This window comes from Mchenga conophoros, linkage group LG6, assembly GCF_057382185.1.
Source record: "Mchenga conophoros isolate Kocher_MC1m ecotype Shallow Benthic linkage group LG6, M_conophoros_male_GT1.1, whole genome shotgun sequence".
Lineage (NCBI taxonomy): Eukaryota > Metazoa > Chordata > Actinopteri > Cichliformes > Cichlidae > Mchenga > Mchenga conophoros.
In genome coordinates, this window is record NC_140531.1 from 29003021 (window position 1) to 29015792 (window position 12772).

Below are 12772 nucleotides of genomic sequence, written 5' to 3' on the forward strand. Positions count from 1 at the left end.
AGTTTCCTGTCTTTAGCCGACAGGAGTGTTAGTTTCCATTTAATATTATTTATAAAACAATATATAATAATCAGGTACCTTCAGGCTGAAGTTGTACTGCGGTTGTTATTCTTCATTTTTCGGTGAGACAGGCTGTTGTACATACTGATGTAGATCTATTTTGTTTATGTATTTGTGTGTATTTACTGAATAGAATCACCATGAGGCAGGTAAAGGCTCTGCGTGCTTTACAAATTCAACAGTTGGTTCATTACAAGGTAACAAGCAGCGCTGCAGCATGTCACATGACCTATCCTGCGCGCCCCCGCTGCCCCGCTCTGGACCAATGAGCAGCCCGGTCGATTTGGAAGGGCGTCGGGAGCGCGCGGCCGGGGTCTCGCGTACAAGTGTTGCGTGCTGCCGCTTTGCCGTCAGTTAACCGCTGCCTGGATGTCTCACGGCGGGTGAGGCTGTCCATCTCGAGCGGCAAAACAAAGAAGGAGCTCTTTTGTGGTGTTTTTTGACTTGAGCCCAGAGTGGGATGTGTAACGCCCAGGTTAGCTTCCCGCTGTCCTGGGTTTGCGGCTGTGTGAAGGACTGACAGGCGGGTTTTTTCTTCTTGTAAGGCATGTGATAAGAGAGAGGAGGCTGTGAGGCGTGTTCACGGATGTAACCGGGAGCTGGGGAGAGGGAAGACGGGGGATCTCCTCTGGTTTCATGTCGGCTGTGGATGTGACCGTTCAGCAGGGACGTGCTGCTGGATTTTTAGCTGTTGAATGGCAGATACTCACAGAAGAGGATGGTGATGAATGACTGCGGAGCTCAGTAGTTTGCAGTTATCTGAATGACCTGTGTCTCTTGTTAAAACGCGCACACACGGTGGAGCCGTTTTGATTGTTCGTGGAGTGGAGTGGGGGCTAACGCTGGTTAAACAACACAGGGTGGATCGGTTCAGGCGCGGCCACAGGCGGACCTACAATGCGGATTACCCCTTGACTGTTTGCCTTTGTCTTATTACACATTTGCCTGAAGTTGAGATAAGACTCGCAGGCCTATACGAGTATCTTTTCTTATTTTATTGTCTTAAGAAAGGAGACATCGCGTTCATCTGTGGGCCGAATCCCCACATGTGCACAAGTTGTCCGTGAATCTGCACGGACTGAAGGCAGCAACAGGGACAGCCATGGCGAACGACTCCATTCAAGTAAGTTTTATCAAGTTGGATGTCCTGAAGCCTGCAAACGTGGTCTGAATAAAGCCAAAACTGGCTCACAGATACTCATCCTTTGAAATCCAGACATTTCTGTTGACACAAGTTGTGTGAAGCCAAAATAGCTGTTTTAACTTTTTAAGTTAAGCAGTATTGTTTTTTTATAGAAAGTTTCCCCCTACAAATGTAACGAGAATAGTGGATTTAACTGACCCATGTTTTGTTAAAATTTGGCACAAATTTCCACAGGATCTTAGAGCCTAAGATGGGTTTTCCAAAGCTCAGAAACATGAGCTCATTCTGACATTCGAGTCTCCCAATCAATTGTTTGGTGAAAAATTAGTAGTTGGTGATTGCTATTATCTTAATTGATTATTGGTGGTGGCTTGGTGCTGGAGGCCATTAGTGGCCCCCGTACCACACTGTAAGAACCAACAACCTGTCAGTATAAGTGGAAATGGATAGTTTGCTTCTTGTTAATAATGTATGATGGGTCCACTGTCTGGTCCTGCAAAGAGCTTGTGCAGAGATCTCCTGCACCTTGCTTTGTTTGGCTGTTTGCTGTGACCTGGTGAAGCTTGTTTTGTCCAAAGCTTTGTTGCTTTCATAGTGTTGTGTGTGTGTATATAGGAAAGGCAGGTGCATGCAGGCACAATACTGGTGTTTGCTGTAAAACAACACTCACTATTTCCAGCTGCCTTCAGGCATCACTTGAATGTGAATGCTTTAGCAAAACAGGAAGGAGTGCTTAGTTTGCATTTACAGGGAATAGGTGTGTGCTGAGTTAAAGAGAAACATGATTTCCTGAAGTGGCGTTTAGGTAATGAGTTAATTGCTTTAAGTCATCTAGGCTGAAACTGAAGAACATGAAGGGGGCAGATAAGTTTTATGAGATTCATACACACTGGATTTGAGAAGCTGTTGACATTTAGAGCTGTGTGTCAGCTGAGAAATGGGTGTGTCCGTGTCGTCACGCAGATGACGTCGGTGTACAGGTTGTCTACTACTTTGAATTCCTATTTGTAATTTAGGAACGTTAATGCCAATTATTCACGGCTGAAAAATTGGCATTGGTTTACTCTGTAATTAGAGGTTTGGAACGTATGCAAGTGAAAATACAGAAGATGAAGAAGATAATAGAGGTGATAGCTCCAGAACAGACGGGCTCCTTGCAATAATAATGAAATATGAAATTTATAACCAGTGTGCAAGTCTACGAGTTCCTGTTGCCATAAAGTGTTGACTAAACTCAAATGTTGTTTGCCCACATTCTGTCATTTCACCCATGCTGCCACTTCCCTCCAGTACATTATAACCAAATAAGGTGTGTTGATCTGCAAACGCATTCATGGATGCAGGCACACATGAGAACTCGTGCTCTCACTGGATTTTGAGGGTTACCTGGTGACAAAGCTTGTAGTTTTCCTCCAGTAGCTAGGTTGTTGCTCATGGGGCCTGTACTATGAGGGAAGTTCAATAAACCCAAGACAGCTTTTTCTCTTAACTAGCTTCACTTACACTAACATGGATCACCAGGCTAAGCAATCACACAAAGGTGGTTATCCACATTTTACAGGAGGTAAATGGGAAATGGACTGGTTCTGCTATAATAATAATAATAATAATAATAATAATAATACATTTTATTTATGAGCGCCTTTCAAGTCACCCAAGGACACTTTACAATAGGATATAGCTATAGCTCTTTTCTGTTTTATTACTCAAAGCACTTCACACAACAAATGTCATTCACCCATTCTTACAAGCACTTTTTATATTCTTAAGTGCTTTCTGTGTAACATTCACGCTCTGATGGATGAATGGAAGAGGAACTTGAGCTTAGGATCTTGCCAGACATGGAACCACCAACCATCCAATTAATAGATGCCAAGAGCCACCTCCTCGCCTCCTTCCTGTTGACATACTAAAGTATTTCCAAGTGAGCTGAGAGACATGCTCTCTCCATTGTGTCCTTACTGAGTCTGCCCACAGTAGGAGAAGCCTGAGACACATCATCTAAGAAACATTCATGTAGCTATTCTGATTAAATCCCCAAAGACTACTTTCCAATTCAGAAACCCCTATAAAGAGGAATAAAACAAGAGACTGTTAGTCTGCCAAATACAGAGTTCCTGTGGTCCCATCAAACAGCCAGGCCAGAGGGGTTCACTATATGGGCGTAGGGATTTGATGCTATGTGGCTTGGATAGCGGCTGGGTGCCACAGTCCGAGAGGTCTGGTCGGGTAAAGATACCATTCAGTCAGAGCAGCTTGTGTTTGTGAGATGGGAAATTTAAAAAAGCAGCATGATAAATTGATGGAAAGGGGTATGGATACTAAATTGATTTAATTAAACAGTAAGTAAAGTTGCTAAAGTGTGTAAGTTGCTACACGTATCTTTATCACAGATCTATGGTCAAGAGATTTGTCTTGTGATTGTAATGTCATATCCCATTAAATGAATTAATTAATGTGTTGCTTTCAGTGTTTTATTACAGCATGTAAAACTGTTTCTGCAATTTCCTTTCAAAAAGAAAAGCTAAAAAAATTCTTTAAGTTCAGTAAGTACAAGAGAATTGCTTCTTTGTATTACGATCATGTCACTTTTAAGGCTTCTAACAATAGTACTCCTTTAAAACTACTCAAAGCCAGAAGGGAAACAAACAAAAAACAGAGTAAAGGTTGGTTTGAAGGATAAAGCATTTTCCAAGGAAAAAAGGGATTTGGATACAAAACATTTAGGAAAAGAACTTTCAAATGTTTGCGTTGGTATATCAAGTCTAATTCATCAAGAGACTAGTCTAAGAACGACTGTTAGCTACAAAGACAGCGACTTTATTAGATTTCCCCCTTTTATTTGTGTCAGGAAGCTATGAGCACCAGCATGTGTCTTTAGGAAAATGAGCCCAGTTAATTATGCTGCTTGACTACACCGTATTATGTGACTGCTTTTAAAAGCTTTCTGCCTCTTTAACCAATTCTAGCCTCGTTGTCCTTGACGTTAAAGTGTCAGACATCCTCGCCGGGTAAACAACTATCTGCCCAGTCTGTTTGGCATAGATTTTTTCTGTACTATGCCAAACAGATAGGTCTAATTTTGGTTCCCCTACTCCGCTGACCAATGTGCGAGATGTGCCATTGATTGGAATTTGTAAATTTGAATCAACCACCTAATGAGAGCGCCTACAGCTTAAAGCCAGATGTTTTTTCTGCCTCCCACAAAAGATGTGGTTATGTTTTTCTTTCTAAGAATATCGCAAGACTCCAATAATCAGGAGGCAAACAGCAGCACTAAGAGCAGTTTGATATTTCTCTGGTCTGCTGTGTACATGTTTCGTTTTTATCATGGTCTCAGGAGATTTGGAGTCTATGGAGAAGGATGGTCAGTAAAAGAAGGAAAACAGAAGGAGATCTAGACATGGACTTGGGTCTTTGATCTTTTCCAGTAAAGTTGAAAAGGGAGAGGCTACTTTAAGTGGCAACCGCTTCAGCAGAATTGGAAACCCCCTTTTGTCCACAGGAGCTGATGATGATGTACTGGTGGAACTTCCTCATGTTTTCATGGAGCGGGTGCATCAGTTGGAAGCGGTCTGCAGGGCATTCATCTCTAAGTTTACCTTATATGTGCTGATGCAGGGTTTCAGCACTTGTCCAACTTCTTCAGCACTAATTGTATGACACAAAGAAATACTAGTTTTTTTCCTGCTTCCAGTGTATTAAGGGAAGCTGTTCGTATGACTAAATCTATGTAGTAGTCAGTAGACATAAGAACTGTATCAAGTCATGGCAAAGGTCTTATTTTCTTCTTTTGATTTCATTGATGTTTATTTTTGCCCTTAACCCTCTTCTTTATTATTTTTTTAAACTTCTTCACTTGTTTTTTCAAATAGACACATGTAATATTTGAGCCTTATTTCTAATGGCTACTGAGGTACATTACCTTAAAGTTTGTAGCTTTTGTCCTAGGTAGTAAAACACCTTTGTGTAGTCAGGACATGGCAGGTCTCCAGGCTTCCTAGTTGATGCATAAATCAGTCTGTTTCTTTTTTATTTTATGGGGTTTCCATTTTCAATCTTCATCTTTAACCAACACAGACTGAAGTAACTTAACTTGAGTTATCTTATCACCTCTCTAAGGATTTATTTGTTCAGATATGCAGAACTCCTCCACAAGTCCTGCAAACACGTCTTGATGTGTAAAGTTCCCGGAGTTCCCCTCTTAAGTTCCCATTTTTGTACATCAGAGGCAGGCAGTGAAGCTCTACAACCTTCCCCTGGTGTGCCGCTTGTTTGCCCCCACAGGAAAACCATGTGAAACAGCCCCAATAGAAGCCTGAATCCAACTGCGTCACACTTCCCTGCGAAGGTTAGAAGGCGGACAATAGTGGAGTCGAGGGGAGATGTGTCACTTCTTGTATGTGGATGGATCTGTTGCGTGGAAAATTTTGAAAATCCTGTATTTGTTCATTAATGACAAACTTCTTTTTTTTTTCTTTTTTTTTTTTACACAATTTACATGAGCACACATTCAGGTCTAATATTTAAAGACACACACAGAGTCAGACACTCCAGGGAATGCATAGGAGAGCTTCCCATAAGCCTCACAATGACGTAAGGAGACAGTTATGCACACAAAATAGACTTTTCTCAGCCCCGTGGCCATGTAGGCAGACAGAATCCACAGTAACGCATCAAGGAACTGTTGAGAAACCGGAGACTCTGAGAGGAAATTAATATCCACATTCATTTTCATAGCAGGCCTCTCAGTTTAATAAAACAATGTGGACTAATGGGGTCATGTACTCCCTATCATGTGATGTATTCACTCGCATGAATGTTTCTGTTTTTAGGCTTGTAACACATGATCAGAACCTCCTACCAGCTCTACTGCATGTCTGCCTAATCTCATCTGACCTTCGTGGAATTTTATAGCATCTACAAAACCATTAACACTAGTTGTTTCTACTGAGAAGTCAAAGGTCAAATGAGTGTCATCAGAAGCGTTAGCAATTCAAACCAGTTTGACGATGATTAAAATGAGGTTTTAAAAGCCCACCAACGCTATTCCTCTACCACACATAATCCATGTTTCAATCATAGGAAGTATAAAACATGGATGTAGCCACCATGGTGTGAGACATTGGTTTTGGAGAGCCAGACTAATAAAAACTGTCATCAGAACTGAGGCACTGACTTCTTAGTGTCATGTGGTGGTTTGAGTTGGAACATCTGTCAAAAATGTGGTGACGCCCCTAACTCCAGTATCCAGGTGGATAATTTCAGGAACAGTAGAGATGTTATTAAGGGTAGAAGCTACACATAGAGTTAAAAAACAGCTGTTTTGTCCCAGGTTCTAAACCTGCTTTTTGATCCTGTAGAGTTGGGCATTTTAACATTAGACCGTTCGTACCTGTCAATGCAGCAAAACTAAGGGAGGATTTAGGATCACCTGATTCAGCACTAACCATGTGCTTTACCAGGAAGAAAAGTTTTAAGATTAATCTGAAAAGTAGAGATAATGTCCGTCTCCCGAATCCAAGCTGGGAGCTGGTTCCACAGAAGAGGGGCCTGAGATCTGAAGGGTCTGTCTCCCATTCTACTAAATATTCTAGGAACCACAGGTAAGCTCACAATATCACACCAATGGAGAGTAAAATGCTCTATTGGTGTGAGATTGTGTTATTGGGTCTCTAAGATAAGATGGGGTGTGATTGTTGTCAACTATTACAGTTGCTCTGTTTCTGCTCTCCCTATTATAGCAGCCTGCCAAAGATCTTCTCAGTTTTGTCATGCATTAAATTATTTTGTCCCTCTCACTTCTCAAATTTGTTGATCTGTTGAAATGAGTGTAAAGGAACCACATAAGAGCCAATAAACGTCTCATTAGCAGGCAAATCAGTCTTTTAACAGCGTCTAAAAATGGGGTGTTTTCTTACAGTAAGTTACATGTTTGGTACTGATGGGAAAACAAAATAAGAGCTTTAATAGCACTGGCTCATTGCTTGGATCGTTGGTGCCCTGATAGGAGCATTTCAGATGGGGGCAAAGTTTTGCAAGGGCACAACAGTGGAGGGAAGAGGAGGGGCCACGGGGCGATGTGCTGATGATGAGGCTCTACGGCCGCAGCGGTACAATAGGTTGCATTGTCTGACAGTAGCAGCCCAGATCACATTCAGTTCACTATGAGTTTATTTTCCTCATCCTTGTTGGAGCGTGTTAGTGACCACACCCTCACTAACCAACCAGCCCAGCTGCCCACCCTCAGGCAAGGTATTAAAGTCTGATACTGTTAATAGTTTTTTGGATGGAGGGGTGGAGGTGTTTGTTTTTCTTAAACTGAGAGCCTGCCTGTGTGCTTGGTAGATGTGATGAGCCGCAGCAGCTATTGTAAACTGGCGTTCCTGTCCGTGGATTTTTTCCCCTCCCTGTTTCTTTATCTTTGTTTCACATCTTGCCTTCCCTCTGTGCAAACATCCCATAATTCCCATGACCTCATAGCGATGTACCCCTGCATTCCAGCTTCGCATGGACCCCTCCTTCTCCCCAGACGCTCGCACACAGGCCAGCGAGGCTGAGCTCACACACTGTTGTGACATCACCTATCACCCCTGGCCAGTTAACCTCCGCCAGCTTTCTGGGTGAGAACTGGGAGGGACGGAGTGATCAGGAGTGAGTGGCTCAGGGCGGGTCACTCAGTTAAAACATAAATGAAACAGACATTTCACTGCCTGTGGCTGTTTTTCGTCGCATGAGGCCAGGCCACAGATGCCGAAGTTCTGCCCTCACATCTGCATCCGTTAAAGTTGGATACCACCTCTTTTTTTAATGTCAAGTCTTTGAAGTTTCATTATACGATGGCAGTAGTTCCTCACTTTCGTGCTCATTTGGGTCCCGGCCTGGCTTGTCAAAACCAGCAACCTTGCACTCGACATACCTCGACCCCTGACCCCTTCCTCATTATGGCAGTGCCCAGGGCCCCTCGGGACACATACATCGATCCCAGCCTCATCGGTCAGTCCTGCCGTGCAGTTTAAACAGCCACTCAGTTACGTTAACTGTCTCTGAACCTACCAGAGGACACTTTATATATTTAGAACAAACTCAGTCTTTGCTGAAACAATCAGGGAATTGGGACGGACAACTGAATGCATGGCTGCTGTGATGTTATCCTAAGGATTTGTGCTTTAAAGTGTAGGTTACAATCCTTCTGAAAGAACTCGAATAGCAAATAAACCAAATAATTTAGTCTGCCTTAAACTGTGGTGCATTTAAAACCCAACGCTGAGCTTGCGTCTAAAGGTCAGAGACCTTTGTTTTTAGGAAAAATAAATCAACAGAGAGCATTATGCTGTAATCTCTGGTGTTGCCGGAGGGAGAGTGTTTCAGGGAAATGTGCTCTTCCTCTAATAGGATAAGATATTTGGAGATTTAAGCTGATGCAGTTTTAGAGTTTTGATTGGTTCTGAGGAGAAATAATCAGGAAATGGAGTGTTTTATGTGTTGTATAGTAAGCATTAGGCATGAATGTTGATGAACAAAGTGCAGGCCTGCACAAACCCTGATTGTCTCTCATGCTGCCGTCCTTAAGCGAGCGATGCTCTCATCCTCCTGTACACAATATGAAATTTAATCCTGGTGATTTTCCTCACAGCGGGGGGGCAGCTGGTAAACAGTCCATGAACAAAGCAATACACCATCAGTTAATGGAATAAGCTGGGCATGCTTCGCTGTGTGCTGTATGAGTGAGCCTCATGGGGCAGCCGGGGGATTTGCTTCCTATTAAACAAAAAGATGGCTTCTTCAGTTATTATTTTATCTGACCTTTTTTAAACAGAGTTTCTGGCACAAATGTGGGTTTATTGAGCAAGTAGTCACAAAATTGCTCTTATATGCTGATCATTTTTTTCTGTTTAAGCCAGCCTCACTGCCAGGTTGAAATCTGGTCGACTGGACACATTTGGAAAGTGGTGCTGAGAGTTCAGTACACCGCGGGTCAAGAAAATACTATAAAATGGACAAAAAAGCAAGCAAAGTAAGAAAATACCATCACAGATTTTGCATAGAAGGATGTACAGCTTTTAGAGACGTTGCCAAAAAGAGAAGAAAACACCAGCAAATACAGAAATGCTATATAGCACTAAAGTGGAAATACTGTTACCAGAAACAATTTTGTATTGTCTGTGCGTACTTGTTTGCTTTGTGTCTCCAACACTGCAGATCTGCCGTGATTTGACATAAACGTGTGGTTTAGGACAAAAGAAAGGGTGTGTGGGGACGGTCTGTGGGGATGTGGTGACGCTGTAGAAACAGATAACAGGCTGATGCTGGAGTTTCCAGAAGTCAGACTGTGGGTTCAAGAATTTTCTTTTAATTTTGTGGGTGTTATGGTCTCTACTTTTTTGGTGTGTGTGAGTGTGCAATGATTGGTCATTAAAATGACAAAAAGTGACGGCAAGATGGTGAACGTGTTGTGAGGAAATGATGGAAATGAGCAGCAGAAATGTCAGAATGTGAGACTGATGGTGGCAGATTGCTGTGTCATCTATTGTGCCTGCAGGAGAGCCTGAAACCTTCATATGGCAGATAAGATTTACTTGTTTCAGCATGATGCAACGTATGATCGGTGTCGCAATCTGTAGCGCACTTAAGTGAGACGTCTTCAGACCGAATTGACAGCCAGACATCTAATTTAGCGGCCAGCATTGGCAGAATGATGTCTCCCCCCCCCCCCCTTACTGTACAGTGCTAATGATCGTGATGAAATTACAGTATGTAAGGAATAGTTCTCCAGGTTTCTTGAAGGACATCCAAAGCGCTTCTTTTATTCTGTTTTCTGTCAAGATGACCCCACATTACTTCAATAATATTGAAGTTCGGGCTCTGGGGAGGCCAATCCATGACTGATAGTTAGGGATGGGAATCAAAAACCGGTTCTTGTAGAGAATCGGTTCCCACTGTTTCAATTAATTGGAATTGTTTGCCTTTTTTGCAAAGTTACTAAGTTACTATTCTTGTGCAATTGCTACAGAATAATTTATGTTATACTTTGTTATTGCTACAGAAGAATATTTATTTTATTAATATATTACATTTACAATGTTTTTTATTCTGGGGACCCCGTGACACCCCATCAAAGAGCCGTAGGCTGTGGATCTCTTAAGATCTCACTATTGGGTTTGTAAGGCCATGTTACTCCTAAATTTCTGTCTTGTTCAAAGAGAAGATATAAAACAAAGTTCTAAGCTAATCGACCTGTGTGCTCCTTTTTTAAAAAACAAGAATCGATAAAGAATCGAATTGTTAAACAGAATCGAAAATGGAATCGCGAAAATCTTATCAATTCCCATCCCTACTGACAGTATTTACTGGATTGGCAGTGTAATTGCGATCATTGTCATGCTGAAAAATGAAGCTGTTACCAATCAGATGCTTTACAGATGGTATTGCAAAATCTGATGGTAGATTTCTGTGTTTATAATTCCATCAACTTTGATAAGATCTCCAGCACCACTGGCTGAAATGCAGTCTTAACCTCCTCTGTGTTCTACAGATGGCTCTCATTAAGACTGAAGTTCTTGTGTAATTTGGCATCCCTCAGTTTTCTTTCTCTCTTCCTCAAGAAAGGCATTTTGACAGCCACCCTTTCACTATTTAGGTGGAAGGATGGTCAGCTGAAGGATCAGATCTCTGGTCCTGTGTCAGGTCGTTGCTGTTTCTCAAGGACATGACTTTCAGATCCTGTTAATCTATAAACATTTATTTGGACCTAGTTTACAGTTTTTTGTGCTTCTGTGGTTTTAGTTGACGGCGCTTTAGAAATCACCTTGTTGACACAAAAATACTGTTTTATGCCTGTCATTTTATTAATTTTGGGGAACTATGTGTTTTTGTGACTGGATGCTAGTAGGTGCTTAAAAATACTGCTTAAACATGTGTTTTTGCAAAGCTGTCTGTTATGTGTACACATAACACTGGTTAATCCCTTGAATTGGGTGCCTTTTTATTCTTGAATGATTCATATGCACTCCACACTGTATATAAATGCCACTTGTTTTGCACATATTCAACTCTGTATATTTTATATATTTTATTATTATTATTATTATTATTTTATTTTATTTTTTTACTATTTAATTTGTAAAAATGTGTATACACACACACACACACACACACACACACACACGTAGGAAAATATTTAGTATACACATCCAGAAATGCATACACTATTATATATTGTACATATATTTATTAGTTTCAGGTTGGCCATTCTTGTATTTTGCTCGTTTGTGTTGTTGTGTTTGCACATCTCTGTTGCTTGTGGGGCTCGCACACAAGAATTTCACTCGCATGTGCTGTGCCAGTGTGCCTGCACATGTGATGTGACAATAAAAAAAAAAAAAAAGTGAAAAAGTGAAAAAAAAAAAAAAAGTGAGGTCAGCATTAGCTGGAATAAGAAACCAAAACACATTCCTCTGAGGAATAAAAGGGCTGGACTGGAAATCTGTGAAAAAGCAGCCGATGTCCAAAGAAAAGATTTTCAGAAAACCTGGAGAATTGTTGCTCAAGACCAGTTAAAAATTCCAAGAATGTCCAGCTCCTTGGATGAAAAATATAAAGAAATAAAGGGTGACTCAAGACTTTTGCACAATACTGTGTATTCAGCTCTACATTCATTTTAGAAACATAACTAAACCCATTTAGGGGCAAGTGTAAATCCAGTATTCACTCTTTTAGCTCTGCTTTTCTTCTCTGACTCCTGAGGAATACAGTATCTGTCTGTATGTGTTCACCAGCCAGTGGTTAACTGATAGGTAATCTTTTAGGCTAAGAAGCGAGTGTACAGAGAGCTTTTGGAGTGTTCTCACTGAAAAGCCCCCTTAGCACAAAAACATCTCTAAGAGAACCCTGAAAGCAAACAAAGATAGTAAATTTGTGGCACAGTCAGCTGAGCAGTCAGCTTAAACTCAAATCTGTTATGCACCGTGAAGCACGCTCATCGCTACAAGTGACTCGTTTTGTTTTTGCTTTGTGTTTGACTCTTAATGACATTATACGGAAAACTGATTTTTTTTTTTTAAGTAATCTTTCTGACAGTTGTGTTTATACTACACCAAATATCTGTATAAAAATGTATACAGATGTCTGTCAAACAATTCCCCTCATTGGCTGAATATTCTGATGCTAATCTTGGAGTCAGTTGCTACTGAGAGAGCTGGTTATGATGGTTTAACTCTCTTAAACGGGACCAACTAGACAATTTTGCTTGTCAGACTTCCTTAAAACGTATTTATTTAAGAGCTACGTAGGTCCCCTCCTCTGTGAACATCGTTGAAGGATTTTCAGACATAGTACCTCGTCCTGTGAGTGTAGTATTTGCAGTGCTGTGTTAATGGTGCTCTCCACATTTCTAAGGAAACCGCCGCATGAACAAACGTTCATCACAAATGGTACTGGATCAGCAACATTTGCGAAAGTAAAGCAAGCGCCATGTTGGTCTTGCGTTATCATTTACTCCTCCTGCTGTCTCATCCCTCCTCCTTCTCCTTGCTGTGTACCAGCTGCTCCTCCAGCTTTCTTCCCCCA

General features: G+C 41.4%; 1 protein-coding gene across 1 annotated transcript in view; it reads left to right on the top strand.

Annotated features, from left to right (window-relative positions):
* Window positions 1-362: 362 nt before the first annotated feature.
* The window catches only part of pkn1a (protein kinase N1a), a 63106-nt gene continuing 50696 nt past the window's right edge, over window positions 363-12772 (top strand). Inside the window, exon 1 of the mRNA XM_085277284.1 lies at window positions 363-1183. Within this exon, the coding sequence (XP_085133410.1) occupies window positions 1163-1183 (21 nt within the window). The 5' untranslated portion in view covers window positions 363-1162. The remainder of the gene's footprint in view (window positions 1184-12772) is intronic.